Below are 17,014 nucleotides of genomic sequence, written 5' to 3'. Positions count from 1 at the left end.
GTTCCCTTCCTCCTTCTCATTTTCTGACCATCTTTTTTTGTCTTTAGGACTCTGGGCACTTTACTACTGCTAACCAGTGCTAAGGAGCTTGTCCTTGCTTCTCTAAGCCTGGTATAATTGGTTTACACCTACTTAGCACATTTAATTTACTTGTAAGACCCTTATAGAGAGGTATACTGTATACCCAGGGCCTTTCAATGAAAGGCTACTAGTGGGCCTGCAGCACTGATTGTGCCACTGATGCAAGTACCATTTCAGACCACTCTCAGGCCTGCCATTGCAGGCCCTTTGTGTGCAGTTTACTGACACTTCGACTTGGCATTTAAAATCACTTGCAAAGCATTTAACTCCCTTTTTATTATACATAAGCCGGCCCTAAGGTGGACCCTAGGTAGCCCATGGGGCAGGGTCCTGTGTAGTTAATGTGTAGGACATGCACTTTTATGTTTTACATGTCCTGTTAGTGACAAACAGCTAAATTTGTTTTTCACTTCTGTGAAGCCAGTCCTCTCATAGGTGAGTTTTGGGAATTCCTTAAAATACTTTTAAGCTGTAATTCCTGATTGTAAAGGAGTAGCTGCATCATGTTTTATATCTTTTGGAATGGTAATGATAAATCCTCTTTAATGATAAAATTGGATTTAACATAACTCTTTTCAAAATGCCATTTTTAGAAAGAGGGCATTTCTCTGCTCTTACTGGTCTATGTACCTTGCAGCCTGTCTTCAATGTACGTCTGGGGCGGGTGACAGCCACACTTTGTGCATTCCCTCTAGGCAGCCACAAACACACAAAGGGTGAGTGTGGCAGAGAACTCTTCTGTTTTCATCTGCATTTTGGGAGCTATTCCTGGGCAGGAAGAGAGAGGGGAGCTGAAACTCACACCTGAATAGGCAGGGTCCTGTTTCCCACACTAAGGCCTTATTACCCCCTACGGATAGTCTACAGCCAGGGCTGGTATGAAAGGGGGCTATGTGCACTTCAAGGGCCTGCTTTGAAGCCACCCCCACTTCAAAGGCACATTTGGGTATAAGTGCTGGGGCTCTGCCTGTACCAAGACTGTACACTACTGGACCTGTGAAGTGCTCTGCCAGGAGTAAAGACTACTGTGCCACAAGGATTGCCACTTTGCCTGACTGCTGCTCTTATGGAACTGCTTTCTGCTTTGCTGAGCTGCCCTGCTGAGGAAAAGGACTGGACTCACCTCACTTGAACCCAGAGTGGCTCCAAGTTACCCCCTGTTCTGAAGTTCCAGGGCCATCCATAACTCCCATCAACTCTGCAACAGCACCTGGAATCTGCCAGCTACAGTGGTGCTAATCCAGTCCTGGGCTCTTGGAAGGTGATTTCTGCTATCCAGTACCGTCAAAATTGATGCAGTGAGAACTTTGCGGCAATCGGAACCAACTTATTGTCCTTCAAAGTAGGAGCTGATTGATAACATTACTTTGATGGACTACACACCTCGATGATGATGGACAGTGTAGCTCGAAAGTGGTATTTTTTGGTAATAGAGGAAAAATACCAAACCTAATACTTACCTAGATCTAAAGGCGTGTCACAGAACACAGTCAGACTGTACCTAAAAACAAAAAGGCTGCCTTTAACTTTAGTAAAGGCAGTCATTAGCCAATCACCTAATGACTTGTCAGGAAGAATACATCTGAAAGTTCCATGAAGATTCGTTAAACAGGTGTAAAGTTATTAAGGGACAGCAATCTGGGGAATTCTTATCTCTGGTAACCCTAGCTATAACTATATAATGGCTAGAGCCACCCTGTAATATATATAGAAAGAAAAACAGATAGATGTATTTAAAAAAATATTAGCAATATATTTGTAATTGAAAGAAAATTACAATACTATACCATAAAACTTGAAGAATTCTCAATAATTGTTTTTAAACTTTAAATGAATTCAAATAATATTCAATTCCCAAACATCAACAGACTACCCCAAAAAACATTTGAATAATAAATAAAACTATATTTTATTGAAAATATCACTTAAAAAAACTTTTCAATTACTAATACATTTTACAAACATTATTATTAAACACACTTACCAATAATAAATAATTCAAATAAAACAAATAATTAACATCATGAATGAGCTCGTAAAAATGTATAATTAATTATCAAAGAAACAATTAAATATATGCTAAACAATTCAAACATGTTACGACTTCAGCAACTAGCCATCATATTCCTCAACAAAACCAACAACCAAGTACCAAAATATATTACTAACAAAAATCTATAAATTGAAATGTACACTAACATTTTTTTTAATTAAACAATTTACATATCTAATAATTAATTAAAGAATTATTTGTCATCACAAATGTTTAATTTAATTAAGTTCCCACCCTATACCCTATACCCTTACAAGCCCAACGACCCACTAGTCTTGAAAAATAAATAAAATATTAAACTTCATTACATAAAATAACTATTAAACAACTAAACATTATACATAATTTTTAATGAATAAAATATCCAGTTTACAATGAAAAGAATTAAGAATAAAATTCAGTTTTTTCATACATTTATAATTTGATTACATTCCCACCCTATTCCCCTATGAGCTCAACTAGCTACTAAAATAAAAATATCCATAAAACTTAACAAATAAAAATTAAATGTCTAATATACCTATTAAACAATTAGAAAATGTAACTAAATAATCATCAATTTAATATTTATTTTGAAATAAAAAATTACATTAAAATTAAATTGATCATAATTTAATTAACTTTCCATGTTATTTCCCTACTAACCCAACAACCGGCTACAACATTATAAATTACTACTTAAGCTAACGAAATGAAATTGCACATTTTAAATGGTTTTGCCCTAATTTGGGCTCTTCAGCCAGGTGTAGCTTGGTTCCAGTGGCACAGTGAGTACATGCATCTAGGCATACCCTTGATCATTTAGAGTGTTACATCAAACACACAAAATGTAATGGGATAAATACTTGCAATAGGTTTAACCACAGGCAATCATTCAGGCTAGCATTCCAACCCATTGTTCTTTTGCCCAACATGCCAGCTCATTTTGGACCCAGACATTTGGAAGCCTATCTTGACCCTGCTTCATTCGGAACAGTCCAGCCTGTCATGAAAGGTCTGGTCTTCCCTCAACCGTAACAGAAGTACCCCAAGCCCATTTTTGCCCTGATTAGGGCTCTTTAGACAGGTGTATCTTGGTTCTTGTGGCGCATGGAGCATGGGACTGATGTCTGGGCATACCCTTGGCCACCTAAGGCATTACATCAGACACACAAAAGGTAATGGGAGGAATGCTTGCAATAGGTTTACTCATAGGCAATCGCTCCTAGTAGTATTGCAAAATAATTGTTGTTATGCCCATCATTCCAACTCATTTTGAGCCCAGCCATAAGGAAATCTAATTGACCCTGCTCCAATAAGAACAGTCCACGTCGAAATTCCAGACCCAGTCTTCACTGAACTGGAAAACCAGCAACTCAAGATCAGTTTTGCTTTGACTGGTGCTCTTCCGTCAAGTATAGTTTGGTTCTAGTGGCACAGTGAACATGGGACCCATGTATGCGTATAGCACTGAAACCTTAGGATGCTACATCAGACACATAAACGGTAATGGGAGGATGCTTGCAATTTATCTGAGGAAGTATGGTGTGCAAAGGAGTGATTGTTAGTGGTTAGATTTGTTGCAAGCATTTCTCCGATCACTGTTAGTGTGTTTGGTGTTGCACCCTATGTAGCCAAAGGTATGCCCAGACATGGTCCCAAGCTCACTGCGTCACTAGAACCAAATTCCACCCAACTGTGTCGCCCCAATCATGGCAAACTCATCTTGGGTTGCTTGTATTTCCATTCAGGGAGTACCTGTCCTGGCGGCTTGGACTGGACTGTTTCTATTGAAGCAGTTTTAAGACTGATCAGCATATAGCTGAGTCCAAGCTGAGGTGGCATATTAGGCAAAAGAACTGATGGGTTGGAATGCCACCTCAAGAGATCGCCAATGGTTTGCATTGTTGCAATCAGTTCTCCCATCACCGTTTGCCTGTTTTAGCTTTCTGTAACAGCCAACTCCCTGTGGAACTTGACAACATCCATAAACTGAACATTTAGAAGTAAACCTGGGCGGTGAACTCCGCTCCGTTCGCAGAGTTTGCGAAGTTTTCCGCACTTCTCGATCTGCGAAGCATGCAGAGTTCCAGTTTTTTCCCCCGCTCTTGATTGTCACCATCAAATTGGTGAGTGCAAGCAAGGAAAATCCACCTCCAGGCAATATTTTTCCTTGCTCGTGCTCGCCAAGGTCTAGTTGGAAAATCAAACTCCTGGTGAGATTTCTCAACGTGGGTGGTTGGATTTCTCAATACCTGTAGATGTGTGTTATGGCGGGATTTTTGATCTCTTATCAGATCACTATAGATCTAGATCCCAACTCAGGTCGACTGAACCTTTGTTACCTGTCATAGAGTAAAAAGCAATCCACTACTAGGTTAATCAGTTTAAGACTTGCACAACTCTGAAGAACCACTTACTACGAATAAGTTTTAAAAGTTTTATTATAAAGCCAAAGATAACTGGAGATACAAACATCTCAATATAAGGTTCAAAAGATACACTGGCATTAGTACAAACATGAATTTTCTAAATGCTCTTAGGTGACAGAAGAGTATCACCAAAACTAATTCAAAGATCATCAAGGTTGCAAGAATGGACACAAGTTGTAACTTGTGCGACATTTACAAAAGGGAAGGAAAATCCAAATTAGACTGTCCCTACACTAGACTAAGTGACATCCCTACTTAGCAAGATCTTAACCTAAAAAGGTGTCAGCCGTGGTGACTTCCAAAGAAGATCACTCACTTTCCCTTAGTCTTTGTTGTAAATCTGTGCATCGCAGTTATGCGATATCTGCCTACCCATCCGCTCTCTTAGGTTCCTCAGGCCATCTGCTCTACCTCCACCCAGGGGTGCTGTCCCTAATACAAAATCACAATTACAGTAGAAAACGCCCCTCAGAGACGCCCCTCACGTACACCCCTCACGTGGTGTCGGTTCTGGCTTTTTCCATGCTGATACTCCTCTGGGCTCATTGTTAGCGTTGACCTTGCTTCTCAGGCTCTTCTCCGGCAAGACGGTACCCCCCAGGAAATTCCTGAACCCTCCTCCAGGCCTGTGCCTGTCTCCCAGAACAGAGCTCTATTCATCACTCACTTGATTGGAACCCCCTCGCACCTGCAAACAGACACCCATGAAGTGGGCCCCGAATTCCGGCCTCCAGCTTATCTCCTCAGTCGTAAACCTTCGAGCATGGTCCATGATTTATACTTAACACGACCTGATTCTAACTAGCACATGCAGATCAAAAGAAACAACCTTATCTCTTCAGGCCTACTAGAATTACATGAAACGGGCCTGTGCACACTATGAACCTTTATTTCTCAGCCTAAACAGTATTCTAACTTATTACACACAACTGGTTATAGGGAACACTTCTATAAAACGTATATTTTCAGTTCTATGATCAATGCAGGTGGAATGGACCGACCACTTTGTAATCAACTTCTCCCTTCCCACCCTTATCAAAGAATGCCCCCAACCTGCTCCCCTCCCGTTATGGCGCAGGCAGTGGTATAAGGTGTCCGCTGATACTTTTAAAACTACTTTCGCACCCCCCGACTTTCTCCCCTCTGACTCCACCAGTTCGGCCCTGTCTAAATACAATGACGCCTTGATCACGGCGGTCAACCTAATTGCCCCTTTAAGACGCTGCAACCGGCGTTCCGACCGCAGGCAGGAACCATGGTACTCGGACCTACTGCGTGCGGAGAAAAAGGCTTGCAGGAAGTTGGAGAAATCCTGGAGAATCACACGCAGTACGGCCGATAAAGACCGCTATGGCTCAGCCATGAGACTCTATCATAAAAACATCAGAGCTGCCCGTAAATCCCACATTTTCTCCCAACTGTCTGAGGCTGGCAATGACTCGAAACTACTGTACTAGGTTCTCTGCACATTCACCAAGCCCGTCGCCTGTGACAGTCCAGAAATGCTGACCCAAAAATTGTGTGAGGACACTGCTGGGTTTTTTGCCGATAAAATTGATTCTATTTATCGAAACATTTCCCAAGCAAGTCCACCTATTGAGGAAATGGTCCCCTCTTCCAGCCTCCAGCCCGGAACAGTCGGCGCTGTTTCCGCTGTGCTGTCCTCTATCCCAGAGATTAGCTTGGACCAAGTCAACTCCCTGATCGGGACTATTAAATCAGGCAGCCCAATGGACCCTGTACCTGCCCGTGTCATGCACCTCATTGGGAGTGTCCTTAGTCCCTCCATTCAGACGGTGATCAATCGCTCCCTCTCTGAGGGACTGGTCCCCCGGGAGTGGAAAGAGGCCATGGTCAAGCCTATCAGGAAAAACACCTCCATCCCCTGGTCAGATATGACTAATCTGAGGCCAATCTCCCTCTTGCCGTTCATCAGCAAATTGATGGAGAAGCATGTGAATCACCATCTTTCCAGCTTCATTGAGCAGACCGGCAGTCTGGACCACTCTCAGTCGGGGTTCAGGCCGAGGCATAGCACCGAGACGGCTCTTCTTTCGGTCACGGATGCTATACGCTTGTCCCTGGACAGAGGGATGTCAGTGGTGTTGGTGCTGCTGGACTTGTCCGCAGCATTCGACACCATATCCCACACCATCCTTCTTAACAGATTAAAGGAGATTGGTATTGATAGATCTGCCTTGGCGTGGTTCACTAGCTTTCTCTCCGAGCGTACCCAGAAGGTGAACATGGGCTCCTTCAGCTCCCCCTCGGCCAGTATCACCAGAGGAGTCCCGCAGGGCTCCTGTCTCAGCCCTACGTTGTTTAACGTATATGTCTCCTCTTTGGCTAACATTATGAGGTCTTTTGGGTTTATGCCCATCTCTTACGCTGACGACACGCAGCTGCTGTTTACTTTTAAAAACTTTACCCCTGAGATAAGACAAGCTTTCTCCAACGGCATGTCTGCGATCGCCAGCTGGATGGCCAAAAACTTTCTCCAGTGTAATGTGGGAAAGTCTGAGGTCATGCTATTCGGAGAGGCAAGAATCCTGTGGACCCCTGATTGGTGGCCCTCAAGTCTGGGTCAGGCCCCTTCTCCGAAACAGGTGGTGAAAAACCTGGGGGTCCGTCTAGATCATGACCTCACCCTTGCCCATCATGCCAGCACCACGGCGGGATCCTGCTTCCACATTATTAGCCTCCTTCGGAAGGTGTTCCCCCTTCTACCAGACAATACTAGAAAGACCTTGGTCCAGGCCCTCGTTCTGAGCCGCCTGGACTATTGTAATGGCCTATTCTTAGCAGCCAATGAAGGAGTGCTCAATAAACTTCAGGTGGTTCAGAACACTGCTGCCCGCCTGGTGACCAATGCCCCCCCTAGAACTCCATCCTTGCCCCTCCTCAAGGCCCTCCACTGGCTTCCCATCCGGAAACGGGTGGAATTTAAGATTTGCTGTGTGGTGCACAAGAGTCTCCACAACCTCGGTCCACACTATCTGGCCGAGAAATTTGTATACCACCGCCCTTCCCGCAATCTTAGGTCCAGCAATCAGCAATTACTTCAGGTTCCTAGACACAACAAGACTAGACAGGGAGGTTGCGCCCTTTCCATTATGGGCCTGCGTCTGTGGAACAGTCTTCCCCTTTCCCTTAGAGAATGCCCGAGTCATCTAGCTTTCAGGAAATGCCTAAAGACAACTCTATTCTAGTAGGAGCGCTGCCCGACCTGTTTCTTCACAGCACCGCGCGGAGATACACCTTCGGGTGTGATGCCGGCGCGTTACAAGCCCATAAATAAATAAATAAATAAATAAATAACACTTTGAATTATGACAACAGTAATCCATATCATGCGAAATTGTAAATGCACGTATTCTTTCTCAGTGAACTGCCATGAGGTCTACACATTTCTACGTTGAGCAGCATTACATTCTCCTCTGCAACAGCCACATAACATGGAATTTAATATCATTCTAACATCTCTAAACACTCCTACATTAGCTTTTCATACTGATATATGCACTCTGTATTAATTAAACACTCTTATATGTATGCACTCTATAAATTCGACACTCTTATGTGTTCCTTTAACTAGACTGGTGCAACGTGCTTGTAAATATGGTGCACCTCTACATTTTACTTGATTTGCGCTCTCTCAGTTCCCCCCTTTGATGACCTTTAGAGGTCATCACCATCACAACACCATCCCTGAGGGTATGAATTGAATCAAACAGAACTCGTTGCAGTGCTCCCTCGCTTCATCATCTCTAGAGCCCTCAGACTCCTGTACTGGTTATCCTGCATCGCAGCTAACCTCTGCTCCTGCTCTCTCATGGATCTTTGCAACCTATTTGATCTATACCATTGATACAGCCGCACCAACCCCCACAATGTGATTACACAAATCACTATTTTGATGATAGGTTTCAGTATGTACCAAATGAAACCCTTCCCTAGGTTGGCAAACCAACCTCCAACTTTACCCATTCCATGACCCACTTTTTCCCACACATTCACCTGTGTCAGATCCTCAATCTCATGATGAATTTCAGTGATGTTCTGTATATATTTTTCAAGAGGTTTTGAATTGTCTGGAATGTAAGTGCAACATTCCTGGACCTTCAAAGCCTTACAGACTCCTTCCTCTTTGGCTAACAGAACGTCTAGAGCAAGTCGGTTCTGGAGAACCATTGCCCTTATCGATTGCATCTCTCCCTCCACCAGCATTAGTGATCTAGCAGTACTGGCAGACAACCTATCTACAACTGTTGCCAATCTCCTAATCGTGACATCATTCAGTATTATCCCTAAAAGAGGGAACATAGCACCAAATACGCCTCCAATTACCTCATCATTGCTTACATCCCTTCTCCCTCTGGCTTGAGTTCCTTCCTCTATGATTTCTAGATCCTTAGTATGGTATATTTTGGGGAAGACAATTGCTAAATAACATGATCCGTACCAATTATCCGGTAGTTTCACGTATGCATTTCTTCCACAGACAAAATATACATTCGGGATCACCTGCATTCCCTTCAAGAAATCCTTTGTATAGTATTCTATTTGGAAAGCATGTTCACAACTTACTTCTCCCACAAACACATTCTCATAGTAGGTTTTACCCCTGTATATACATAGTTTCCCTCTTTGCACTCGATCTAAAGCTATTGGACCATTACTACCCTTCCTTTTGTGTGACTTTTCCTCCTCGGTCCAATCTGTTTTCCATTGGCTCGAAGCCTTTAGGATCTTCTGCCTCCTATATCGATCATCCACCTGCCCTATAACATTTTTCTCAATTTCTGACACTTTACAAGTCAAATTATTTCATCGGGCATATGAAGTATCCAGCGTTCTCCAAGGAATGAAAAATTTCCTTAATCGATCTTCACTCTTATAATAATCCCACTTGTTCATGTGCTTGTAGGCCGGGACCTCTGGTAAAACAGCGTCAAAGTTTGAAAAATAATACTCAAAGCTATTGCGTCCATAAAATATACTAAGCAACAAACTACATGTGATTCCATAAGTCAATGGAAGATGATGATACCTAATACCTTCGTCTACAGAGGCTGGCAATTGCATGCAGGCATAACAGTCCTTTGCATCCATAGCATCAATGTATTCATAAAGTAATTTAGCATATGCATTTGATTTGAAATTTCCTTGTGATTCATCTACGTGCAACCTACGAGTTTCTGCTGCTAGCAAAGCTTTATCTTTCTCTGTATTGTCCCCCCTTTGACCAGCAGTAGTAGGTTTCGGTGTCACTACAACTTTTGCTTCTTTTGTTGCCTTCTCTTCATTTTCATGTCCCACTATATATGATACAGTAACTACTAAAACTATAAGAAAAATTACTCCCACTAAAAGTGTGCCTACTATGCATTTTGCCTTGCGGTTCGGGTTGCCGGCCTCCATGATCTCAAGACAGTGTAGTTCTATTTTTCTGCCACAACACAAAGTCTCTTTTCTTTGCTCCTTCAACAGTGTTTTCTTTGCTTATTCGGTCTTTTCGAACCACACCTGGAAGCTGATAATCCCTTTTGCAAGATCAGTCTTTTGAATTATAGCAACAGACAACCCTAGCCCTTCTCCGTCCACTAAATGGAAAAGTCCCTAAATTTCTTCTTCTTCCACTTGGCGCTAGGTTATCTCTCAATCTGTTTATTTACAAAGTCTTTAGCAGTCTGTAATCATGCGTGTTCCAGCGGCTCTAATCACGTATTCTAAAATTTTAAGCGAAGAATGATCTCCTCGAGTGCTGGCATCGTTGGACCAAAAGTCGGAAATTCTACTCTGTTTAAAATCAGTTCTCTTATTCTGCTCAGATAAGGAGGATTGGGGACAGTGAGTGTCAGCAACCCTTCGATCTCAATTCCAGGTACCAACAACACCACTTCCAATGTTATGATTGGGTCAGTACTGGTCACTGTCACTTCCCTCACCCTCCCGGATCTCCGTGCACTGGACATCTGCTGCTAGATAGGTCCACTCAGGAGTGGCGTATCTTCTGCAGGGCACTCGCACCCTCCTTGATCTTCTTGGACCCTCATGTTCTTGATTCTGTGCACCTTCGTCCAGATCTGAGTCTTCAGATATAGGAGCAAGAGTTCTCTCTGGAGTTGGCTTCAAGCTCAGCCTCTTCTTCCTTTCAGGCCAACTAACTTCTCCACGCCTTGTTCTCCTATTTCTTGTCCTCACACTCGGTTCTTGATCACTTTTGACTTGATCAGTGTCTGAGCCATATTCACATTAACTTTGTCCTTCTGTGGCAACTTCAGTTTCACTGTCGTCCTGTCTTTCTTCCGCTTGATCTGAAGCACTCCCAGCTTCCTCCGACACCCCCACAGCTTGACTGATCCCCTCTAGTGGTTCGCTGTCCACAGCTGGATTTTCATCTGTGAGAGGAGCTGTTTCTTCCAGGGGTGCTGGAACTCTTCGAGTATGGGAGGCGTGAATCCAATTTGGCAGCCCTCCACACTTCACGGCAGTATTCGTTGTCAGAATTATCTGGTAGGGCCCCTTCCAGCGCACGTCTAGGCAGTTCTTCCGGACGTGCTTCTTCACCAGCACCCAGTCACCAGGGCACAGGTCATGACATAGGTCTCTGGAAGATGGAATTTCAGCAGCCTGCACCTGAAGAGACACAGAATGAATGACATCAGAAAGTCCCTTGCAATAATCCAGGATCAGATCATCTGTGATATTCAGCAAAGCTGTAGTTGGAACAGATGGAAGTCTCATTGCCCTCCCCATTAGAACCTCGTGTGGGGAGAGGCCTGTTCTCCTGTCTGGTGTGCTATGCATACTCATGAGTACCAAGGGCAGGGCATCAGGCCAGCTTAAGGACGTCGATGAACACACTTTGGCCATTCGAGATTTTATAGTTCCATTTATCTGCTCCGCGATCCCCGAAGCCTCTGGTCGATAGCTACAGTGCAACTTCTGATCAATATTTAATGCAGAGCAAAGCATCTTCACAACTTCACTGTTGAAATGTGTCCCTCTGTCTGATGCCAAAGAGGTCGGCACCCCGAAGCGTGGTATTAACTCTCTAAGCAACAACTTTGCTACTGTGAGTGTATCGCACCTGCGTGTAGGGTATGCCTCGACCCATCTGGAAAATATGCATACAACCACCAGAACATACCTGAGGCGGTTGCTTTTTGGCATCTCAATAAAGTCTAATTGCATTCGGTTGAAAGGCCCACCAGACCTCCCAATGTGACTCAATGTAACTGGTGTCCTTTTCCCTGCATTCAATTGCTGACATGTTACACACCTTTGACAAACTGCTTCTGCGGCAACTCTGAACTTTGGGTTATACCAAGTCTGCCTAAATACCCGCAGCATGGCATCTCTTCCTAAATGTACTGGACCATGTATTTGTCGTGCCATTGGACTCACTAATTCATTTGGTAATACTGCCCTTCCATCTGCTGAAATCCACAAATCCATTTCACTTTTTACACAACCTGCAGTTTCCCATGTCTTTTTCTCAAAATCTGATGCGTTCTCTTGCATGTCTTTTAAATCATCCCAAGTATCAACTGTTTCTAGCATCATGTTTAACTCTGTCTTTTCCTGAGTCCCACCCACTTCCACTTCCGTGAAAGAGTATCCTTGCTCCGCACAGTAGCGAGCAACCTCGTCGGCATAACGATTTCCTTTGGACACAAAATCTGTACCTTTGGTGTGTGCTGCACATTTAACAATGGCAATTGCTGCCGGACCTTGTAATGCTTCTAACAATAGTCGCACAAACTCCCCATTTTGAATAGGCGAACCTGAAGAAGTCATGTAACCTCTCTGAGACCACAATTGCCCAAAGTCATGAACTACACCGAAACCATATTGGCTATCCGTGTAAATGGTGACTCGAATTTTGCTACCTGCTAAACAGGCATGTGTCAATGCAATGATTTTGGCTACCTGAGCGGAGTGTACTCCTTCCAGGCAAGCGGCTTCCACAACTCCAGTAATGGTGCAAACAGCATAAGCTGCTCTCAACTGACCAGTATCGTCTCTTACACATGAGCCATCAACAAAGAAAATTTCATCAGGGTCAGTCAACGGCTCATCCACAATATCTGGTCTTGGCTTGGTGCATAGTTCAGTCACATCAAGGCAATCGTGATCTTCACATTCTTCGTCTTCTATATCATTAGGAAGTGGCATCAAAGTGGCAGGATTCAAAACTGAGCACCTCTTAAGGGTCACGTTCTCCGCAGCAAGAATAACTTGCTCGTAGCGCGTGAGCCTATTATTGGTCAAGTGCTGTGTCTTGGTCCTGGTCAATAACAGTTCTACAGAATGAGGTACATACACCACTAATTGATGTCCCATCACAATGCTTTCACACCTTTCAATGCTGACACCCGTTGCAGCAACGGATTTGAGACACCCGGGCAACGCTGCGTCTACTGGGTCTAAAGTAGCCGGAAAATATGCAACTGGTCTACGGGCATTTCCATGAATTTGTGCTACGACTGACAAAGCACAACCTTCTCTTTCGCAACAGTAAAGTGAAAATGGTTTTTCATAATCAGGCATTCCCAAAGCTGGAGCACGGCACAAGTCCTCTCTCAGCTGTAGGAACGGCATCAAACAATCCTTGTCCCATGGTACCGGATCACTCACCTCCTTGTGCGTCAGTTTTTGTAAGGGTTTTGCTTTCAGGGAAAAGTTAGCTATCCACTGTCGGCAATAACCAACCATTCCTAGGAACATCCTGACCTCTCTTTGTGTCGTAGGCGAGTTCATCTTCATGATCGCCTCTACCCTGTCTGGTGACACCTTCCGCTTTCCTTTTTCAATTCGGTGACCCAAGTACTGTACTTCTGTCAGACAGTACTGCAATTTGCTCGGAGACACCTTATGCCCATTTTCAGCTAAATGGTTCAGCAAGGCGATGGTGTCTATCTTACAAGCTTCTTCTGTTCCTGACGCAACAAGTAGGTCGTCTATGTACTGAACTAGAACCGAGTTCTGTGGTAGTACGAGACTTTCAAGATTTTTCTTCAGTAGCTAGTTGAAAATCGATGAGCTTTCTGTATACCCCTGTGGGATACGACACCATGTTAGGACACGATTTTCCAGCTTAAATGCAAAAAGAAACTGGCTCTCCTCATCTAATGGAATTGAAAAGAAAGCCTGGCAAAGATCTATCACTGGGAACCACTCAGCTTGGAATGGTATCTGAAACAATATCACTGATGGATTCGGTACCACTGGACAACATGATACAACTATGTTATTAACCCTTCGGAGATCCTGTACTATTCTAAATTTCCCGCTAGGTTTCTGCAAACCCATAATAGGGGAGTTGCATGGACTTCCCACGATTTCCTTCAGTATTCCCTGCTGAATCATGGAGTCGATCACAGGTTTTATTCCTGCAATCGTCTCCGGGGTCAATTTGTATTGAGGCGTTCTTGGATATTCAACATTTGGTTTTATCATGATTTTCACTGGTTCTACTCCTTTAATCAATCCTATCTCTTCTCCAGTGAAATCCCATACTTCAGATGACACAGTATCTCTTAAGTCCCAAGGGAGCTCTTCCACCGTCAGGGTAGGATACAGTTCTACGCATACTCTTGAATTTGCAACTTTAAAGGTGGCATCATCGTCGTTAGTCTGTACCTCTACTCCCTGAGGCGTGCAGTATATTGTGCAATTTAGTTTGCACAATAAGTCTCTTCCTAACAGACACACAGGGCTAGAATCACATACTACAAACTGATGTTCATCGCTGTAGTTTCCTATTCTCACTAGCACTGGTTCTGTCAAAGGGTTAGTCATTCTCCTATTTGTGACTCCTACCACTTGAATTGTTTCCCCCGACATTGGCAGATCCGGAACCACGGCTGATCTCAAAGTTGATCGAGTAGCTCCGGTATCTACTAAGAATGTTGTAGGACACCCCGCCACCTCAGCCTCAACAAACGGTCCTCTTTGGTCCACCTCTAGAACTGCCCCGAGGGTACAGTCCTCCTCTCTACTCACACGCCATCCAGTCAGTGGATCAACGTAGTAACACTCTTCTCCTCCTACTAAAAGAGGCATTTGTCTATAGGTCTTGCCCTCTGTCGTAATCTTTGGTGGTTGCGGGAACTGAGCTCGAGGAGCCGAAGTCCCCCCTTTGGCCACCTTACCCTTTGGTACTGTCACCCCTTGGACTGGAACGGTCTGAACTTCCTCCTCCTCTACTTCCAGTTCTCCGTTTTCAGGGTTATAGGGACACTCGCGTTTCCAATGTCCCACCTGGTGAAACTGGTGACACTTTGTCGTCTTTTTCAATGTAGCAAAGTCTATTCTAGGTCTCGGATTTTCCTCGTCCCTATTCTGACTATTTGATCTCCTTCCCATCGTCCCTGTTCCCTGCTGCTGCTGTCCACCCTTTCCAGTCGCCTGCATCTGAACCATCATCAGCTTCTCCTTAAGTTTCTTTGCTTTGGAATCTATTTCATCACTGCAATACCTTGCGTATCTCAAAATTTCATCCAATGGTTTGTTTTGCCAGCAAATTAAGTGTTGCTGAATCATCAAACAAATATCAGGTCTCAACCCCAAAACGAACTTCGATACAAACTGTCCTATGTCTTTGGGATCCATTACATCTAATCCACTGTATTGTTTGAACGTTTTCAGCAATCGCTCATAAAATTCATGGACTGTCTCCTTGGGTTCCTGTCTAGTTCGGTCTATTTTCACCCAATCTATATCTTGCGGTGGCACCTTCTCTTTCAGCCATGTCATCACCTTTTCATATTTTATCATTACTCTTTCTGACGGTCCATTAGTACGAGCATCTCTTTCTGGTTCTGCTGTGGGCCATTCGACACTAACTTTCCATGCTATCCACAAGTCTCCTGGGACCACAATGTCGAATAAAGTGTTCAAATCAATCCACAGTACTTTTGAAATCTTGACAAACCTTTCTACCTGTTTGTACCATTCTTCAGGATTCTCTCTTAACTTCAGAAATGAATTGGTAAACGCAGCCAAATCTCCCCTACTCCAGGGCACATGTACATAACTCCCATTCGCTATTTCTCGCAAAGGGAATGCCTCCATCCGCAGTGGCCCTCCCTCCGGGGACATCACAATCGCGCTCCGCCTGACAGTCCCTTTCTTGGACCACCTTTCTTCCCATTTATCCAGATCTCTCCATGCTCTTATTCCTGTGATCAGTTCCCTTATGTGTGCTTTTAATCCAGTTGTCCTCCTCTCATCCAGGTCCTGATCTGAATAATGCAACCTATGGTTACCCTGTAATGCCTTTGTTCTCAACAAGTCTACCATATACTTGTCTGCCAGTTCAGACAATTTCTCGTGAGTTGCTCTTGCCTTTCGAGTAATATCCTTTGCTATAAACAGCAGCTCATCTTGCTCGTACATGTCAATCCTTTCTAAAGGCAACGCACCATCTATTATCTTGTCCAGGTCAGATTTTAAACTGGTCACATCGAGCCTTTTTGCCTTTATCACAGCTTTCAGTGTGCTGTCTCTAGAGAGCCCATTTATGTCTCTCCCATCACAGCTCTGAGTCCTACGTCTGGGCTCAGGCGTGTTATGGGGAGTCCTCCCATGCTCCCATCCTTCCAGGTCCCATGCAGTTCTATCCTCTCTTGGTGTATGGTGAAACACTTCTCTACTCCCCATAGTCCCGCATTTCCCATTCTGCCTGGTTTCTCTAGGTGCATGGTAAGACACTCCATTATTCCCCATACTTTTGCAATTCCCCTGCTGTCCATGATCGCTCGACGCATGGCAAGACCCTTCGCGGCTCCCCATGTTCCCGCGATCCCGCTCCTGCCCATGATCGCTTGACGCATGGTGAGACACCTCGTGGCTCCCCATGTTCCCGCGATTCCAATGCTGTACGTTATCGCCAGGTGCATGGGGGGTGCACTTAAAGCTATCCCTGTACTCTTGCGTCCTTCGGTCTTCGGTCTGAATGAGACGAGACGTCCCTCCACACTCTGTACTTCTACCTTCTCGCTCCTGCCTACTTCCACCGTGGATATGACGGGTAGCTCCTCTACTCTCCTGACTCTTACCGTCCCACTCCTGACCTCTTTCGCTAGCCCCGCAGTGAGACAATGTCCCATTGCCTCGACTTCCCCATTCAGCTTCCGCTCTTGACCTGTTACTCTGTGTTTCTGTGGCAGCATCCCATTGCCTCAAGTCAGCCCTCAACTCCTTAAAGGATTTCGGCCGTGGTCCTCTCAGATCCATCGGTCCTCTCTGACCCCCCTGTTCTGTTATGGGATCCACTGCTGAATCCAATGGGGTGCTCCATTTTATCGGTCCTGGCAATTGCCTCCAGGCATTTGTCATGTTGTTCCTTCTTTCCATTTCAGCTCTTTCTCTGTCTAGCCGTACCTGTTCCTCCTCTCGCACTTTCTCTGGGTTATAAACCGCCACTATAGGACCTATGGTAACGGGTACTTGAAGAGCA

General features: G+C 44.4%; 1 protein-coding gene across 1 annotated transcript in view; it reads right to left on the bottom strand.

The window, feature by feature from the left end:
• The window catches only part of LOC147728417 (uncharacterized), a 30,387-nt gene extending 14,106 nt beyond the window's left edge, over window positions 1-16,281 (bottom strand). The window contains exon 1 of the mRNA XM_086963796.1: window positions 15,119-16,281. Within this exon, the coding sequence (XP_086819922.1) occupies window positions 15,119-16,281 (1,163 nt within the window). The remainder of the gene's footprint in view (window positions 1-15,118) is intronic.
• Window positions 16,282-17,014: the final 733 nt, after the last annotated feature.

The sequence above is a fragment of the Lissotriton vulgaris genome, chromosome 3_1 (assembly GCF_964263255.1).
Source record: "Lissotriton vulgaris chromosome 3_1, aLisVul1.2, whole genome shotgun sequence".
NCBI lineage: Eukaryota > Metazoa > Chordata > Amphibia > Caudata > Salamandridae > Lissotriton > Lissotriton vulgaris.
This window is presented reverse-complemented; position numbering and strand designations above follow the sequence as displayed.